General features: G+C 38.8%; 1 protein-coding gene across 6 annotated transcripts in view; it reads left to right on the plus strand.

Moving 5' to 3' along the window:
• Ltbp1 (latent transforming growth factor beta binding protein 1) overlaps positions 1 to 20,585 on the plus strand; it is a 388,495-nt gene that overhangs the window by 215,426 nt on the left and 152,484 nt on the right. For all 6 annotated transcript variants that reach the window (XM_076833843.2, XM_076833845.2, XM_076833846.2 and 3 more), the window contains one exon: positions 18,157 to 18,259. In XM_076833843.2, coding sequence (XP_076689958.1) covers positions 18,157 to 18,259 — 103 coding nt within the window. The remainder of the gene's footprint in view (positions 1 to 18,156; positions 18,260 to 20,585) is intronic.

Consider the following 20,585-nt stretch of genomic DNA (forward strand, 5'->3'; position numbering starts at 1 on the left):
TGCATGTAAGCATTTTTATTAGTTCTAGATTTCACTTATTGAGATTTGTAATGCAGTAGTTATCAATATGTACCGATTTTTATATATTGACATGAGAGGTCATCTACAAAATAAATTCGGCAGAAGTCCTTGTTTCTATGGCACATTATAATATTTAGGCCATTAATTTGGGATTGAAAACCCAAAGAGAACTGTGACCAATGCATTTAACTGCAGGGAAGCTTCATGGAATAAGATTTTATTTGGATGGTGGAGGAAAATGGACAATTGTTGAAGAGACCTAATTCACACATCATAATCAGAGAAAAGCTAAACAGAGGAAAGAAAGTGTTGCAGGAAATGGATAGGGAAGAAGTATAGGGAGAGATCAGAGAAGCAAGGTAGCTTGGGGTTGATCGGCTTTCATACAGTTATTAAGCCTCTTAAATTGGGGGAACAGTGCATTTTAAACAACTTGATGGCAAGGTCAAAATACCATGAAGCCCCCTTGATGAAGGAATCAAGCTATGGATCATTAATAGTGAGGCAGCCTGACATCAACGGCTACAGATGTGTACAGTAGGATGTTCACAGAATTGCCCTTGAAGTGTTCCTGCCAAAAATCTAATCAAGACTTTAATCTGAATCTAATCAAGACTTTAATCTGAATCTAATCAAGACTTTACTCGGGCATAATAGGGCATACCAAGGGTAAAGAAAGAAGCTAAGTATATCACACACAGGTGGAAAAATAGATACATCTTGCAAAGTATTATTGCCTGTTTTCTTCAGAAAATCAAACCCTGTAAACAAAAGTGAGATGACATCAAGAAAGAGACTACAGAGACACAATGATACATGTAATATATGTATCTTAATTAAATTTTAGTTTAAAAAAATATGAGTCCTAAAAGACATTTTGGGAACAATTGAAGAAATTTTAATATGAACTGGCTAATTATATGTTATTCATAATTATTATTTTCTTAGATATGATATTAGCATGGGATTATGTAGGAGAATGTCCTTATTTTAAAGAGCTGAATCCTGAAAAAAGTTTTAAGATGGACATTTATGTGCTATAAAGTCTATAATTTACCTTCAAATACATTTCACATAGAAATATAGCAAGAAGGTTACGGTTGTTTACTTTGAGGGTTCTGCATGCAGATGAGCCATTGTGTTAGTCTTCGTCTCAGCATATTTGAAATTTTCTTATGAGAAGAAGGGGGAAATATTAAAATTCCTTGGACTTATAAATAGAAAAATGTATTTTAAAGATGGACTTAAAAGCTTTATTAACTTTAATACATTTAGTGAATTTTGAGAAAAGAATTTTAACAGTTTTAACTCTTGATTGGGCTGACAGGGTGGAGGGTGTGGGCTTGGTGAACACAAAGGGCAGGGAAGGGACGTTGGCCTTAGTTCAAGTGTGAAATGACCAAGTCTCAAAATAAGAAGTACAGATGAAAATAAAGAGATGAACATAGAGGATTTGTGAAAATCAGGTCTCAGGATTTAATTACAGGCAGGTGTAAAGAAAAAGATTGTGATGAATTGTATCCTGTTAATTAACTTTCTTCCTTCAGATAACAGGTAAATGCTCATGGTTGATTGGCTGATCCATACAGCAGAATTGTGGAGGGAAGAGGAGCAGTTACATCTTTGCTATGAGCAGCCACAACCTTGGTGGATGTTAAGAATGGTGTATTCTTGAATATCTGTCAGAGAATCCAATGCTGCTTTAGAGGTGGAATAATAGAGAATTAATGGAGAAAATTCAGTGTCAATAAATAGATCTATTTATGATAGTTAAGCTCACAACAACAGAGGTTATTTCTTTGGGCAACATTATGAAGAGAATAGAACAAGAATAATGGGATTGGAAATTTCTATATTTTTCATCCTTAACAGAGAGTGCCAAGATGTAAGGGGAAAATATCATTCCTACTGTTTTACTATTGTAGCAAGTGATGTTTAATCTTTCAGGGTCCAAAAAGTACTTTCTTGTTTTAAGGTCATGTAAAGTATTGATTTTTTTTGTGCACCAGGCTGGCTATAGACATCACTAAATTACTTTTATTCAAAAAATAGAAATTAGTTGAACAGATAGAGTGGCTAAGAGGAATGGGTTTTGTGAATATTAGTCAAGTTTGAAATAACAGGCAGGTCATAACTGTGGCAGTCTTAGGTTTCTGTGCTGGGTGAAGTAAATTGTGGTACTCCATGTGTATCTGAAAACATTTTCTAGAGTTTGTTCACAATCAGGTTAGAATTACAACTCCAGTGGTTATAATTACTAAGTCTGTTCAGGTCTACCTTGTAGCTTTCATCTCTGAGAAGAGGCAAGTTTCAGAAACTACCTCTCATATAGCATCATAGGAACATTAAATATTACACCTTTTCCACCATATAGGGTGTTCATTGTTTTACATTGGTTTTCTTAACAGGGACCTAAGTTTGAAACTTACTTGAGAATCCGAATTTTTGTTTTTTTAAAACATGTTTTATGTTTTAAAAAATGGCCTCATTGCTGGAAACAAACATTTTACAGTGACCAGTTGGTATGAAAAGGCCTTGCATGTAAAGTATTTAGAGTCACAATATAGAGTTCAGGGTCCAGTTTCCATGTGGGTCTTCCATTGCCTGGTTGCACAATCATGGGTTCTGTTGAATATGGAAACATGCCCTATAATTAGACACAGGCAATACACAGGAGACAAAAAAAGTTCAAGTGCTCCAAGACCTTCCTATTGCAAATGCTGAGAGAATAGACAGTTTTACATATAAACACCAGAGTTAACCCGGAAGCACAGAAATATCAGGAAACCTAGAATCAATGTAAGCAGAAGAGAATATGGATTTTGAACAGCACTGTAGCACAGATAAAGATGATCAAATAACACACAAAAACCCACTTTCATAGTTTGTAACTATGAAAAACTCTCATAAAGTTTACACAAAAAGACATAAGAAATAAACTCTTAAGATTTAGGTCTCTGATATCTATTTTAGAGAAGAAAATAAACTTTGTTTAGATTAGGAAGAAAAGAAAGGAATAGTACTTGATGTGAAATCCTCAAATCATTTCTTTTCTTTAATTATTCATCATATAAATAATAAGACACAGGGACAAGGTTTGGTTAAAGTGACACAAGAACTATTTGGAAGTATCTTAGATATGCCAGAAGTTGTTCCAGTAGTTCTCTTTGGGCAGGAAAAAAATGGAAACAGAATAAAGCATTGGAGACAAAAAAAAAAAAAGAAAAAAAAAGAGGTCTCTTTTGACAGATATATTCAATAACATCCTCAAGCTTGAAGGCTTTGGCACTGGAACAGATACCTCCACCCCTATCCCCATTCTGAAGAGACAAATAGATGCACTTTAGCTTTTGCTTAAAGAAATAGGCATCATTGAGAGATTAACAGGAAAGCATGAGCTCATCAAAGTGGAAAGTATCCTAATTATATGACTAAAAGTACTTTTTAAAAAGTCTCAATACCTCTGTCACAAGACTTAGAATCAAGACCAAATATTTCTTGGTTTCCATTGCACAGAAGCCAGAGAGAAAGTGGGAAAATCGATGTGATGCCTATTAGTTCCAGGAGACAGGAAGAAGAGAGATGGATGTATGGAAAGATGGATGGATGGATGGATGGGTGGGTAGATGGATGGATGGATGAATATAGATGTGGGTGAGACACTTTGCAGACTTTCCAAATCTTTTCTCAGTGATAGGAAATGAATTTATTGCTTGTTTAAGGAGTTGGGACATTAAGCTGTGCTTAGAAGCCTGCTCTTGAATTTCCTTCCACAAACTCTTTCATCCTGCTGATGTGAGTATTACTGGGGTGAGATCTAAAATTGTAATGAAAAACTAGTTTTATCCTGACAGAAAAACTGGAATTATCCCAACACTTTTCACACTGGTTATTTCCCTAAACCAAGTCCATAAACTACATAAGTAGATGAGAAGTCTGAAGAAGAATGCTAATAAAACATAGTACTAAGGATTCTTGGCCTCTCACTTACGCAATATCCCTTATGTGGAAAGGAGAACCGAGTCAGTCAGGCCGGGTTGGCAGATAGTAGAGGTGAATTTGGGGGCCTGTCCCTCTTCCTGTTACCTGAGGCTACGTGCCCTTAGCACCAGGGCCCTCCCAGGTGAGATGAACTAGGGCCAGGGCAGTAGCTTCATCTTTTGGAGGTGCCTCTGGGCAGTGATAAGGGTCCCTCAGACATCTGCCTTCCCCAAGAGCAGAGAGCTCTGTCCGGGTGTGCTGATTGCATTTACTAAGACTTGGCCTCATTCAGGTGGAATAAGTCATTAACACCAGGCACTTCCTATGCCATCTGGGTTTTTCTTCAGTGTCCCTCTCAAGCACTCCTTTGACATAATCTATGAAACATTTAATTGAGTGTTAGTGAGTCTGGTTGTCTCCAGTGGCTCTAACATGGCTGTTCCTAGTAGCCATCCTTGCCAAACTTTACCTGTGTCAACAGAGGGGGGTATCATTGGAGAGGGTGTGCACATCTCAGGAATAGGTGCTGGGGCTCTTAAGTGTTTGCTGGTCGTGTTCCAGCAACCTCTGCCAGAATGACTTCGTGCAAGGGCCCTCTTGCCTGGAGTCGAGAAGGATCAGTAAAGACGGGGAAAAGATCCAAAGAGGAAAAATGCTGCATGTGAAAGGGGACATGTCTGCATGTCACTGGGCTTCTGCCAGGGAAGGGGAGAAGTTGTACTTGGATTAGGAATGTGGGGCTGAGACATTAGGATAATCAAATTATAGATTCTAGGAACCGGAGTAGAATACTTCAGAGAATGGGTGGGACCCAGGCATTTCCCTTCCCATAGCCTAGCATCCAGTCTTCACCCAGGCACATGTCTTCTGGGAACTCAAGTGTCTGTTACCTTCCAGTGTTTGCTCTCCTTGGCCGGTTCAATAGAGAAGCAAGCTTGAGCTTTTTCATTGGTTTTCCTGACCCTGCCTTTATCATGACATAGAATATCAAACTTCCATATTTTATACCTCTAGGACACACTAAAATATTATTCCTATTAATTATTAGACTTCTGTTTTTACACAGGAGTAGACACTAAAGATAATTATGGACCAGCTCAGGGGGCATGAAAGTGGCAAGATTTTATGGTCATTATATTTGAAGATAACAGTTCTGAGCATGTTGGAAATAATTTTCAGAGACCATGGCTTGAATCAAAGGTCAATTTAGGCTCTGTATATTTATACAAAACAAAGGTTTAAAGATTCACAGCTGGTATTTCCAAGATCTGATGTTGTTTCTTGGCTGTATGCAATCCCTTGGAATTGAGATTTGCTAAAGTGAAGTGGAATCATCTGGATTACTAACAAACCAATCCTCCTGGATTTGCCCCATACAGTTGTAGTGAGAAGTGGTATTTCCCTATGCTGAGATGACAAAACTGTCCCCTCCTCTCTGCCCCTCACCTTGCCCAACAGAATGCTCAACAAATGTTAGTACTATTTTTTCTTTCCTATCCTTACATCCCCCACTCTCAGTTCTGATTCTTTCCTTGTATGTATAAAATAATTTATATATAAAATTGAATATTTTGTTTCAATGAGTTCACTTCCTGAGACTCTGCATTTAATCTGGTGATGGTTAATCAAGGTTAAGTGAAGTCAGTTTCGACTTGGCTGGTTTAAAGGATTTGTTTCCAGAGCCAAGAAAATTAGTTTTTGCTGGTCTTCAGCTCACTCATTTGCTTTATTTTTAATGAATCTGAAGGCTTCCAATGATCAAGTCAACTCTAGTGAGCAAGGATCTGCCACTGCTGAGGATAATTAAAACACATTTTCAGTTCTGAAAAGAAGTTTAAAATTTGAACAGAGGAATTCTAAATATTTTGAACAAAGACAGCAATTCCTCCAAGATGACCGCTTCTCAGAGGATTGCTTTAGAATGGGCAGGCTTTAGTGAATTTAAGAATGCCTTAGCATTCTGTGGCTTTGGGGGCAAGCCTTTTAGTAAAACAGTGTATTTTTGTAAAATTGATAGATGATAGACCATATTTTGCATGTATGACCATATTTGACCTTCAAACAATATGAGGGGCAGGAAAAGTAGGTAATCTTGTCTCCCATCTACTTATATGAAACTCAAAGCTCAGAGAGGTTGGGACTGATTTATGTAGATATGCCACATCATAGCTATCATTCCAGTTTAGCAAACTCGCCACATCTCTTGCTCCCAGTTTCTTCAGTTTTCAAATAATTGGATTGGCTTAGAAGATTACCAAGCATTCTTGAGCCCTGCATTACTCTAATTGTGATGATTTTGTCATCTTTCCTCTTTTCTAGAATCTTACATATCACCGATACTTATAACAGGGTGTGTTTCTATAGCAATCTATAAAAATATAAAATATAGTGAATGCATATTTCAGTTTCTCAAAGCTAGACTGATTTCAGAGACTCCTCTCAAGTGTCAGTTACTCCAGAAAGCTTTCTGGTACTTCTTCAATTCACACTGTGCTCTTTTCCCTGAATTCTTATTGCATTAGAGTCTAATCAGACTGTTTTCAATTTAATTATCTTAAAGTTGTTGTTTTTGTACCTCTTTGCTCTTCCCCACAAGCTGTGCTTTTCAAATGGGCAGTGTGACTTATGAATTGAGCTTAGTACAGGACAGAGATGAATCATTGGTAAATATATTCTTATTCGTCAGGTTAGGCTAGGTTGTGTTGCTAAAACAAGTAAACATAACAAAAGTTTACATTTTGTATGCATTAGACAGCTGATAGGCAGGCAGAGGGTCCTGTTCAGAGACTTGGGCTAAGGGTAGTTTTATCATGTTACTTCTGTGATATTCAGAATACTTGATCTCTCAATTCTACATCAAGGGAAGAGAGGTGTTTCCAAGGACACGCATTCCTTTTCTCAGTCTTTTGTTCAGAACAGGTCACATGGCCCTGTCTGCTAGTGCTGTGGACTTAACTGTGTCCCTAAAATGAATATTTTGAAGTCTTATCCCCTAGTGTAACTGGGAAATAGAGACTAAAAGGAGATTATTAAATGAAGTCATAAGGGTGACATGATAGGATTAGTGTTTTTAGAGGAAAGGACACCAGAGTGTTTGCTCTCTCTGTTTCTCTTCCTGCACATTCGCAGGAAGGTGAGGTCCTGAAAGCACACAGCCAGATAGCTACTGCCTACCAGCCAAGAATTGGCCATATTTATACCGTGGTCTTGGGCTTTCAGCTTCCATAACTGTGAGGAAATAAATGTCTGTTGTTGCAACACCTCATTTAAAGTTTTTTGTTCTAGCAGCCAAGCTAAGACAATTAAGGCGCGGGGAAACACGGGGATACAAGTGGCTCTTCGGTGAGCATGATTGTTCTTACCACAGTGTCAGGGCAGTGGACAAGACAGACATGGTTCCCAGCTCCCAGGGATATAAATGAACCTGTTACTTTTATTTGTGGCTTTCAGTTTTTCTACACGACTTGCAACCAAACCACAGGTAATTAGTCGTTTTGAGTTCTGTGTAGTTGAAACAGAAGAACTAAGAGCTTAACTAAATAAGAGACACGTGTTATAATTTCACATATAGTGCTGTGAGTCCTAAAATATTTTTAAATTCCTTTCATTATCTCTATATAGTCAAAAAGGGACCTAAATATTTTTAAATTCCTTTCATTATTTCTATGTAGTCAAAAAGGGACCTGGCAAGCAATGAAGCTTAATAGAAAATTTTTTTCAATGCAGTCATAGAAATAAGCCCTGGGGGAAACAGGCTCTGTGCTCATCATTTTGGAGGTGATCTGGTTGCTATAGTAATAATACATGCCTGTCTGCCCATCTTTATTTCCTCTCTCAACATGAGTCTTTCTTTTTAGACATGTCCTTGGCCATGGAACTCAAAAAATGTTTGATCTACTCACCATCAAGGCTAATGGGAATTTTGATTGTCAGAATAGAATCATGACAATACTTAATTATTCTTTTTGAAACTTAGGAACAGCAAAATCATACATATCACATACTCAGGCTGACTTGACCGTTGAAGTGTTTAAATGACTGCAGAGGTGGAGAAAACCGGCAGCCGGAATTTGGTGTTTTTCTTCAGAAAAGATGTCAAGCGCAATCATAAAGTTCCACATTTAAGAATTTTTTTCCCTCTGTATGTTAACTTTAAAAACCATTTTTGCCTTAGAGTAACTTACAAAATACCGTTTCATAAACTGAAATAGTTGCCTGGAATTCCTTGAAGCCCATGGTTTGGCTTCAGTAGGCTTTAAACAAATACCCTGTCAGAAATCAATGTGGATACATTTCCAGCAGTTAATGCCCTAGTCACAGTAGATACTTTATAAAATCAATACCCAGAAATATAGAGGATTATGGTTGTATCAGATACCCCAAATGCCTAACATTGTTTTAATTACTCTAATAAAAGAAAGCTGGGTGGACTTTAAATTTTTTTTTTTTTTTTTTTTTTGCTTATAAAGAATGTTCTGCTGAAGCCAAAGCAAATTTTTTTTTACAAGTTCTTTTAGAAAATCTGGAAGTATTTAAGCGTTTTCCTCTTCTTTTTTATGAGACAATGCCTGTTCTGCCAGTGCTCCATCATACAGAATTCTCCTTTATGACAGTGGACCTGCAGAACAAGTTGACTATGTTGCTCTAGTTGTATTAGTGATAGGATTCAGAGATTTGGAACTCTCTCTTGTTGGCACATAGAAATAAACATATTCATAGGGACGCTGAAGAGTTCTTAGGAGGCTTTCCAGTTTAATTTGAAGCCATAGTTGATCCAAGGGGCTAGAAGAATGCCATTTTGTTCAGAAGGTTGTCAAAATGGAGACGTTTTTCTAGTGAAGAGATTGAAAATAGGAGTAAAGAAAAGCTGCAATAGAAGTTTAGATTAACCCAGTCCCCTTATGTATAGTCAGTGCTTTTTCCCTCAAGGACCTCATTCTGGTTCTTATGAAAAGAAGTCTAAGATTTCCAAAAATGGGACTCACATTCCTCAAGTAGAATCATAATATTCAAGAGTGTAGCTTTTCTTTGCCAGAATACCTCAAGGTTTTGTGATGAGTTGTGGAAGCAATGAGCTTCTGAATATGAAAGGAGGTGAGGGCAGCACTTGCATGGGTGGATGATTTATTGGACATGCCTGTACAGTGCTCATTGATGGGCCATCATGGAAGTTTTGCATGCATGCATTATAACCTACAAAACCTTCATCTCACTGACCATCGTGTGTAATTCCTGAGAACATGCCTATTGATAATAACATAATTTTAATTATTCATTATAATCTCAAAAGGACCCATTGAAGATCCATACTTATTTTCAGATAGGTAGATCTGCCTTTTTCTAAAAAAAAATTATTTTAATTAGGTATATATGACAGCAGAATGCATTTTGATTCATTGTACACAATTGCAGCACAACTCTTCATTTCTCTGGTTGTACACGATGTAGCATCGCACCATATGTGCAGTCATACATGTATCTAGAGTAATGATGACCATCTCAAGATCGGCCATTTCATGTGTTCAGGTTAACAGGAAAGGGCTGGCATCAAGTAGGGTCAATAGAATCCATTAAGATTATCACTCATCATGTTAGTCCAGATCAGAGTAAAAGGATCAGGCTAAGCAACATGTGGCATCATGGTATCTGGTGTAGCAACTTGAAAGCAGGGAATGTCTAAGGAATGCTGCTTCATAGGGTTGCCCTGACATGGGAAACACGTCCACCACTGCTCCCTGGCTGCCCTCAGCCCTGGAGCCTTTGAAAAATCATAGAATTTGGGAACATAAATGAATACTAACTATTAGTCTGTCTTAACAACCTTCTTGATGAGGAGACTAACTTCTAGAGAGCTAAGTTACTTTGCTTAATGTTTTCTATTGAGTTTGGGACTGGTAGGGACCAAAACTGAGGCTTTCTGGATCCTGGTCAAGTGTTTTTTTTCTATTCTACCCTGTGTTTTAGGCCATCTCTGCTCAGGATAGAAGACTCACAAGAAACCACAACTATCTAATCCTATAAGGACAGATATATTCTCTGGGACCTGTCTTGGCTAGACAGTCACATGGTCAGTGGGGCTTTTGGATCAGGTCATGGACTATTGAGGGGAGGGGAAGTTTCTGGAACTAAAACATGGCACTATAATAAGGAGGACCTTGATGTTCCCAAAGTGAGTTCATCTGCTGCTTGAATACTGGTTTTAAGAGGTAGAATAATGATTCAGAGATATCAGGTATTTCTTGGGCATTATTAAAATGAGGTCCATGTAATTATTAACCTTCCACATCATTTATTCACTGAGCATTTGTTATTTTACTAGACAGAACACTTTTGAGAAAATCTCAAGGTCTCAAGAATATTTTCTTTTTCTTCTGTTTCTATATCTAATTTAAATATTTATGTTATACATTTCTTCCCTGTTAAGTTGAATCTGTGATGTTATACCTTCAGTAACTATTGGATTGCTTTTTCCTATTAAATAAATCCAGAATAGTAGAGAAGAATCCTGGAAAAGAAGTGTAATATTGATTGGGAGCCTGGTGGTGCGGGCTTTATGGCTTTCTCCAGGAGAGTCTATCTCACATGTATGTCTCAGTGCTCTCAAGAGAAGGAAGTAGAGGTTGAGAGGTTTACCCACAGTCCTGTAGGTGGTAATTGGTAAAATGAGGATTTGTGAGCCATGTTTGTCTTTGCAAAAACTATTTGCCAGTGACTCAATTATGGGTCAGTTTTACATTACTTTCAACTGGGCCCACACTGATTGAAATTGTGTAGAAAGTTCAATTTCTCCTTCATAATGCACCAGTGCTGGCAGACAGGTGGATGTCTGGGAATTCTCTTGAAGCCTCTTTACTGCAGCTGGGTGGATTTGTTGGGGAGAGAGTTCATATGTGCCAAGTTTAAAAAACTCCCTTCTGCTATCTGTTTGAGGAGAAGTATAGTTAATGGGTCTTTAACCCAAATTTATTTTTTTTCTTGCCCTCTGATTATTTCTGGTCATATTTATCTTAAATATAATTTTTCCCTATGAATGATATACTCTATCCTGATTGATTCTTTTTTATATATAAGGGGAAGTATCAAACATAGAAAGTATAGCTATATAAAAACAATCTTTTTCTCCTCTTATTCATCGATATTTTTACTTTTAAAAAATGACAGTTATTTATTAGAAGCAATCCAAAACTTTAGTTGGGAAAAGAAACTATGAAGCTTCCTATCCCCTGTCTTGTGGATGATTTTAGTGCCCAACTAGCAGTCACATCCCAAATATGGACAACTCTCCATGGTTTAGCTCTACCTCATTCTCTGACTTCCAATACCCACTTTCTTTATTCCTTCACATTCAGCTTGCCTTTCTCTGTCTCCAACCCCCATTGACACGCGCGCGCGCACACACACACACACACACACACACACACAGTCCTCCCCTCAGTTGATATGGTGTAGTGTTTAGCTAGAGCTGCTCCATCTCTCTGGAATCTCCTCAGTAGCACCATTGAGTAACTCCAACTCTTGCCTAAACACATTCCTGCTTACCTTGCAAGAGACAATGAATCAGACTTCTATTTTATTTTGTGATTTTCTTCAGTGCCAATTCTAAGAATGTTTTTAAAAAGCTGAATTACTTTAACACTTGTAGTTATGTTTATTTGCTCCTTTGGCTCAGTGCCTTATTCTGATTTGAGAAAATGTTCTTTATTCAAGCTTAAAGTATTTTATACTTTGTTATATAATGGCTCCTGATAAGAAAATAAAATTATATATATATATATATGACAAAGGTGATTTATAAAAGGTATTTCGTTATTATCATTTTTAAATGACTACAAGTAAGACTAAAGTCATTTTGAAAGGACTAAGTCTTCCTGAAGTGGTTACTTTTTTATTGTTACTTTTCTGAACACCTTTAGCAAATGCCTCCTGAGACTCTATCGTGTGAACGGCATGTTAACGCTGATGACGGGTTTTGCAGGGGAGGGCCAATGGAGCCTGGAATTGAGACCACACTCTGCTTACCAACTCAGTGTCTTGGATGCATTCTGAAAGGTTGATTGCCTTTTTCTAGTCCCATCCCTGCTTGTCCTGTATCCCTCATTCTCACACCTTTTGAGGTCAAGGTTCTTTCCCACTGTCTCATTATTGGCCCAGGGAGGCAGAATGATCTGGAAATCTCACTGGCAGTGAGAGAGCTGGGATTTCAATCCAGATCTTGTGACTTTAGTCCAGCACTCTTCCTTTCTTATACTGCTGGATCTTCCTCCTCCAGGACTCTGTACAGGACAGCAAACACTGCTGGAATGATGGTGTTGTAGGTATCAGCAATTTAAGGCTTGAAAATTAAGCCTGACAGAACCATACTTCAATATCTATCACAGCATTTCCAAGTTACTGTTCATGTCTGAAACAACTCCAGTGGTGAGTTTTTAATTGACAAGAATTGTGAGCACTGGATCCTAAGTGATAAGTTTTCAACTTACATTCCCCTTACAAATTCATAATGAAGTCTAAAAGCAGCTGTCACCACAGCTTAGCTTTGAGAATCAGGAAAGTGTTACTGTGTTACCTCAAAATTGAGATTAAAGGGTGAAGATACGTATTTTTAATCAGGCTGAGGTCTTAAGAAGTCTTTCCACAGTAATTTGAAAATGTTTGACAACTAAATTAAAAGTTTTCAAAATTAGGTTTTTACATCATTGCTTGATGATTATTTTGTGTTACAAAGGTGATAACATGGATATTTGTGGAATAATTGTAATGATTTTTTTTTAAAAAAATACATTGTTTAGTTGTAGATGGACACAATATCTTTCTTTATTTTTATGTGGTGCTGAGGATCAAACCCAGTGCCTCACACATGCAAGGCAGGTGCTCCACCACTGAGCCACAACCCCAGCCCTAATTGTAATGATTCTTGAACAGCCTAACCTTCTGAAGCACAGCACGAACAGAGTTATGAAGATAGAAAGGGTCAATGAATTATTTTCATACACTCAGTTTTCTGGCTGTCATAGCCATAACACTGATGCTTCAGGGCCAGTAGTTCTGGTAGTTTTTCTTTCTGTTTTGTTTGCATAAAAATAGTAAGTGGAGGCTCAGATGGGGCAAGCACCTCTGGAGATGTGGAAATGAGAGAGGAGGAGATAAAGCAAAAAGGAGGTGGTTGGAGGTGCATCTGTCAGATCCAGTCCCGTTATACACCTGAGAACAGCACAGGTGTGTGAATTTGGCTCCAGAGATAGTAATGGATATCCTAAATGGAATAATGTAGCCTAGCAGGACATATTGACCATAGAGTTTTATACCTGGCAGAAACCATGGTGGTCATTTGTTAATATCCTGGGCATCACCAAGAGGTGATCCATTAGGCTCAACTCCTGGTGAAGATGTCAGCAGCTTCCATTATCGAGGACATCAACTGTTGACAAGATCTTCTAATTAAAGAGTTGAGTCTTCTCTCCTGTGGTTTGTCACCTTTTGTCCTGCTAGTTCCTTCATCATGCAGCAAGCTTCATCCTGTGAATGGATCTCCATGCTGCCACCATGTCCACATAGTCTTCTTAGCGCTACTTTTTTCAGTTGATTCTCACAGGGCCTGCTTTCTAGAACCTTCATTGTTCTACTTGCCCTGCCCTAGCTGGGTCATGCATTGGTTAAAACCTTGCAAGGTGGGTTATAGTGTCCCTTAACCAAAGTCCAAGTTCTGTGAGCTTTTTAAGGAGTTAGAACATGTTGGTTGTTGGACAGGATAGTTTTTTTGTTTCTGACTAACTTTATATTGGGTTGTAAATTTAACACATTTCTCCTGGATTGTTTATACCTAGGATACATCCTGAAATGATAGATAGACTTTCTCTGAAAATGTGATGGATGACTCACATGGGAGAAATTTCATTTTCGTTTTCAACTTGTAAAAAAATCATCTCAGCCTGAGCATATAAATGTAGTTAGAGTGAGTCTATAGCCACATGACTATGTCTCAACAAGAAGTAGAATTTACCAGTCTTAGAGAAGAACATCCCATGTCATTCTTCCTGGTGTGATCTTCTGTCCCACCTTCTTTTCCTCTAGGTCCAAGTGAGACCTAGTGGTATTCTGTGACCTCTTAGGTAGAGATTGAGTAGGGCTACAGAGATCCCTCTTTGGTGGTGGCACTTCTGGCTGTACAAGGACGCCTTTTCATATGTAAATAAGCAAAGGGACTTATGTAAAACTTTCTGCCTTGTAATCATGACTTCATCCCTTGTAGCCCATTCTTATACTGTGCAGACTCAGTTTTGAGGCGAACACACAGTGTTGTGGTACCACCTACGCTGCCATTTATTTCATCGATTTGGATGGCTTGTGCTGCTCTTGGCTGTGGACCCGCAAAAACAAAGCCACAGGATAAAGCAGCCTGAATCATGTAATGAAAACCTTGTACCTTATTGGAGGCCCAGTGGAGAGAAATGATTTATTTTTATCCAACCAAATAAAACATTCTAGGAATCCAAGGTGAAAATTGGATTTTAACTGCTACTAACATTTTGAGCATATAAAATCAGCAAGTGTTGAGTGTTTTGCTTGATTAAGAGAAGAGCCTAAGGAGTCTGGTTGAGGAATGATCTGCACAGGATGTGGACTGGTGTCTTTTGTAAACCTGATTTACAAAATAGAAATAAACACTAAGCACATTTTGGCAGCCAGTTTGTAACAGTGGAGATCTCTGTTTTTATTTAGTTCCCAGTCTTACACCCTGGTCATTGTTCCCCCCTTCCTCTCTGTCCTTCATGCTTCAGGATTAAGCCTTCTGTGACTAAGCTCAAGGAGTCTGGGAACTACCTGGAATCAGTTTGTTCTCATGTTGATTGTCTATTCCTTCTGTGTGTGTATGTCCCACCCGGTCTCTCTGCCTGCCTGCCTACCTTTTAGCACATTGTTTTGTCAAGTCTTCCTGTCATCTCTGAGACTGTTCACCTGTGGCCCTGGTACTTCTCCAGCCCCAGGGGCTTTGCTGCACACCTGGTAGTGCCCATACCTAGCTGAGGACTCTGTCTGCAGTCAGACTTCCTGAGTCAGTGAGTTGGTGTCTGGCTCACAACAGGCAGTGATCACTCAGTAAATGTTTATCCAACTGGGTTGTTGTGCAGACAAGATCCCTTATCTGTCTAAGGAACACATGCTATGTCTCTGCAGGAGTGACAGCCCAGCTTCATGCGACTTATGATCCTTAGCCCTTGCTTACTTCCATTAGGCTCTTATCAGTGCCTTGTCCAGAGTTGTATGTCCTCTCAGGTTCATCTCAAAACTTTCACCTAATTCAAAAGGTCTTTTACACTAATTTCTATTTCAGGGAAATTCATTTTGTCTTATAGAGCCATTTCCTGTGGAGTCTGGGTACTTGAGACACCGGCCTGTTGGACAGGGCACCCACAGTTCACTCCACCTTTGCCTTCTATTCCCTGGAGTAACTGACAGACAGGAGAGCTCTCACAAGGACATCTGGAACAGGGAACTTTTATCTATAACAATAATAAATGATAATGGCAATGATAGCTTTGTACCTACCTGTGTCCAGCATAGTGCTCAGCCTTGAACATACATTTTCCTTTTCACTTTTCATGATCCTATAAGAAAGATACTATTATTCACTCTATGTTATGGATAAGAAATTAATCTAAGATAAAGTACATGTGGAGTCTTACCACAAGGGTTCATACCAGACCTCTGCAACTCCTGAGTTACACTCTTTGTTGGGGTGAGGGGAATTGACCCAGGGCTTTGTGCACATGCTAGGCAAGTGCTTTACCACTTGAGCCCCAGCCCCAGACTATGAGTCACTTCTGATTTTTAAATATTTTTTTAGTTATTGATGGGCCTTTATTTTCTTCATTTATTTATATGCGGTACTGAGGATCGAACCCAGTGCCTCACACATGTGAGCCAAGTGCTCTACCACTGAGCCACAACCCCAGCCCCCATGAGTCACCTTTTTAACTGCTTTGTACTGCTTTTGGAGAGCACATGGCATGCTGTCAATCATTAAAAATAATGAAGACCTAAGGACATCAAAGCTATAATTTAGCTAAAACTTCATTAACTGAGTTGGGCTTTCTCTGGTTGATTTTATGATTTGGATATGTAGTCATTTACAGCCTCAGTCAGAATGCTGCTTGTCTGGGCCTGGCAGGAAGGAAACGCTGCCCCAGGAGGATTGCCAGCTGAGTCGTGTCTACCTGCTGCCCTTCTTAGGGTCCCCACCTGCCTGGACTTCCCATCACCGTGGGGCATGTATGCTCACTTCCGTTGGTTTGTCACACAGCTATTGCCTACTTAAATGGACTAATCTAGTTTAGTAGTTCTTTCGGTTGTTCCTTCCTTCAGTGTTTACTGAGCATTAGCGATGCATATTGGGAGGTAAAACTAGCGGTATACATATGCTTGTAACTAAAATGCCCAGCAGAGCAGTGGAACTGTGTAGAAAGAGTTGTGGAGCCAAGAGGAAATGGGAATGACTAGGACTGAATTGAGGGGAGTCTCTTCAGAGCCAGGTCCCATGAGATGAATACAGTTTGGGTGAAGAATAAAGGAGAGAGCATCCCAGGGTAAGGAAAAAGCTTTTAAAAAGACATGGCTGGTTCAGACAGGGGAGGGTCCTGTGGCGTGCCTGAGGGATAGCAGAGATTGCCCAAGGTAGGAGTACGGAGGACCTTCTAAGTCATGCTGGAGTGTGCAGTTTTCAGACAATGAAGAGCCACTGGAGATTTTTAAGCAGTAGAGTAATGTGATCGGGTTTGTCTTTGAAAGAATGACTCTGGAAACTGTTGGGAGGATTTTGTAGGGGCTGAGGTAGAGTGAGGCAGGATTGTTCCTTTGGTGCTCTCTGTTTATGCACAAGGTAGGATGGCAGGTGGCTTAGTCTGCACAGCAGGCGAGGAGAGTCAGATAGGCTTCCCTGCTCCCCCGGCCTTTGGATTGCTTTGCAGAGCAGGCTCTGTTTTCTTCGGCCCTTCTTCACCCTAGTGGTACCTCTACCTTCAGGACCCTGCCACTCAACCCCAGCTGACCTCCTGTGGTTGACCAAGAGTCTCACCTGGTCTTAGTATTTAACAACAATGTTGTTCCAATAACTCCAAGCCTGGCTTTTCTGCCTCAGGCTGATCTTGCTTGAACCTGCCAGCACCTTCCTAGCTTGGCTGACCTCTCTGGGTTAGACTGCTTGGCTGTCTGGAGGCTTTGTCCCTGCCAGAGCTGATCTGGCTCAGCCAACAATCATTTCTTGTACTGTCCTCTCATGTCTTATTCTTGCTTAGGCCTCAGAGTTATAGGAAGACCAGAAACTTCTTGCAGGTGGGACTTGTAGTGCATTCCCCAGTGTTACACACACACTACAACCTCATAGCTCTGTTCTCTGATAATTGACAAGAGAGATTTAAACAGCCAGTAACAACTAAAATTTAGAAACCTTCTATTAAGGACTGGGGGGTCAGGTGCTGTGGCACATGCCTATAATAATTCTAGTCATTCTGGAGGCTGAGGCAGAAGGATCACAAGTTAGAGGCCAGCAATGTAGTCAGACTCTAAACAACTTAGTGACTTTGCAAGACCCTGTCTTAAAATAAAAATTAAATTAAATTAAAAAGGGCTGGGGATGTGGCTAAGTGGTTAAGCACTCCTGGGTTCAATCCTTAGTACAAAAAAAAAAAAAAAAGAAAGAAAGAAAGAAAACATGGCTGGGGTATAGCTCAGTGGTGGAGCACTTGGCAGCGTATCCACAGCCCTGGGTTCAATCCCCAGCATTGAATGAACAAATAAATAAATAAACAAACAAATAAAAAGGTTTATAATGATTTTTTTCAATTATAAATTTCTTTTTATAAAAAAAAAAAAAGACACTGGAAACTTAAGTTTTATAAAGTGCTCTAAGCAGTGAGAGATTTTCAAAAAACTTTAAAAATGCCAAGGTGCTCCTTTTGGAAATGTGCTCATTCACTTTCGGGTTGCATTGGTTCTGGTCCTGGTATTTTGTTTTAGTTTTATAGTTGTTCTTTTCCTCCCTAATTGTGTTGATAACAAGGGAACTGTTTTATGACGTGACTGTGAAGCACAGCAGTGCTCCTGAGCTGAGCATCCTGCTCTCAATTAACCTTCATATTTCACACCTCATCATTGCAGTGTGGCAAAGCTCTCCCTGGCCTTTCAAAGCAAGAGGACTGCTGTGGAACCGTGGGTACCTCCTGGGGCTTTAACAAATGCCAGAAATGTCCCAAGAAGCCATGTGAGTGACGTTTCATCATTCCTTTGTAGATGAAGGGAGCATACCTGTTTTCTTGTGACTGCTCTTTTAATGATGAGACAATATTAGACATTTAGAGAACTCTTGCTATATTCTAGAATACAGGATTATGCTATATACTCCCAGAAGCCTTGCACGTCTGTATGCAGAGTTTTCTTATTAGCTCTGTTTTTTTAATGAGCACAGTTAGCAGTTGCCTTCTCCTGTTGGATTCTGATGGGGAAAAAAGTCTTCTAGGAGGTGATAAGCTAAAATGGGCTGCCTTGTCTCTGGGAGGGGAACATAAGACGCCTTTTGGAATGGAAAATAAGTACAGTTATTATTTCTGAAATTAAATTCCTCAAATGAAACTTTTATTACTATTCACAACTCATGCTATAGTTTCTATGATAGAATTTTAATTTTCTTTAAAAGAGAGACTAAAATGAGGAAATGATTGGTTGCCAATTGGTTTATCAAAAAAGAAAAGAAAGTTTTCTTTGCTGGGACACAATACTTTCCCTTTTTCATAGAACTAACTTTATACTGCCACAGTGCTTAATAGCATCAATATAATAACAACACCTTCATGCTTTTAGTTGTCTTTAAAGAACTTTGGAGGGGCTGGGGTTGTAAATCAGTGATACAGCGCTTGCCCAACATGTATGAGGCACTGGGTTCAATCCTCAGCACCACATATAAATAAGTAAAATAAAGGTATTGTGTCCATTTACAAATAAAAAAAATTTTAGAAAAATACAGACCATTGCAGAAACTGTTGATTTGAATAAACTCAGGTTACACCTTCCCATTCCTCTCTTCTCAACAGTAGTTCATATTTTTAAGTTTTTGAATGAGGTGTTAACTCTGGATCACTGGTTTCTAAGAAATACCTTTTGGACAAGTGACTTGTTTTAAGCTGAACTTTCTTACATTTCCTCGTTATGTTTTTGCTAAGAGAGCAAGTCACATTTTTATGTCATCTCCTTTGCCTCATGTAGCTTAAGAGTTTTATAATTGCTGTTTATTCTTCATGCTGCAAGCAATTTCTCATTTGCTTCAACTGGACAATTTTTATTTCCTTTTCTTAATTATCTGTTGATTGGATCCCTATTCTCAGCTGCCTTTTAAATCTATGTTCAATCTCAAGGCTGCCATCTTGGAATTATTTCTCTGTATCTCTTTCTTATGTACTATTTGTTTCTCCAGCATACTAATTTGTTTGAAATAATTGTCTCTCACTTGGATTTCCTTACCTCTCAAACTTACAAGTCCTCTAAATGCCTAAAGCTAATTTCACTTATTTTCTCGATACTGCTCTCAGCTCCACAGGATTGACTTGTGGAAATGCCTGATATAGCTCCTGAAACTTAATGAGTTCATCATTGAGGGAGATATCTCATAATAAGAATATTCCATAGTGAGAGAATTTTCCAAGAAGACTTTTCACATGGACTGGGTGATTCACAGCATGGATTTTTAGGAGTATGTTGGATGGTGATGGTCTCTCCTCACTGGACAATCCATTTGCTTAGAATTATTTTGATAGTTTGACTAAAGGGATCTTTAGGATTTATCTGGAAGGATTTAAAGAGCAGAGTGCTTAGGGCTAGAATGAATTTAATTCTCAGCTCTGTCATTTGCGATTTTTAAAATTTATTTATTTATTTATTCTAATTAAGTATATATGACAGCAGAATGCATTTTGATTCATTGTACACAATTGCAGCACAACTTTTCATTTCTCTGGTTGTACATGATGTAGCGTCACACCATATGTGCAGTCAGTCATACGTGTACCTAGGGTAAGGATGTCCTATCATTTGCTATTGATTCTTATGGGCCATTAAACTGTAGTCTATATCTAAAATGTCAAAAAAAGCACCGTCACCTACCCTTCATTTACCATGTGTGTTGTCACAATATTGTGGAAGGTGACGTGTTTCCTGCTGTCAGGTCTAAGGAATGAGGATGAGACAAGTTCTTCTAACTGTTGTGGGGGAGGGTGCCAAGTTTTCATTATTTAGCACTTTCTCTATCTTCTCTCTTCTTTTTCTTTTTTATTTATTTTTTATTTATCTTTGAGTATTTATGGCTTATCTGCTTCTCTTTCCTCCCTTTTCTAAATCCTAAAGCAGCAGAGAGTGGCAGACATTAAGGATAAAGCTTTTTTTTTTCTTTTTATTATTTAACTTCCATTCCTGACCCTTGTCATACTTGTCTACGATTGCGTAATTTAGGAATGAATTTGCCACTTTATATGGTTTTTTAGCTCTCATTCTTAATCTAGATAATGATTTGAGTTGTGTGTGAAAGTATGAGGTTTCTG

The sequence above is a fragment of the Callospermophilus lateralis genome, chromosome 14 (genome assembly GCF_048772815.1).
Source record: "Callospermophilus lateralis isolate mCalLat2 chromosome 14, mCalLat2.hap1, whole genome shotgun sequence".
Classification (NCBI taxonomy): domain Eukaryota; kingdom Metazoa; phylum Chordata; class Mammalia; order Rodentia; family Sciuridae; genus Callospermophilus; species Callospermophilus lateralis.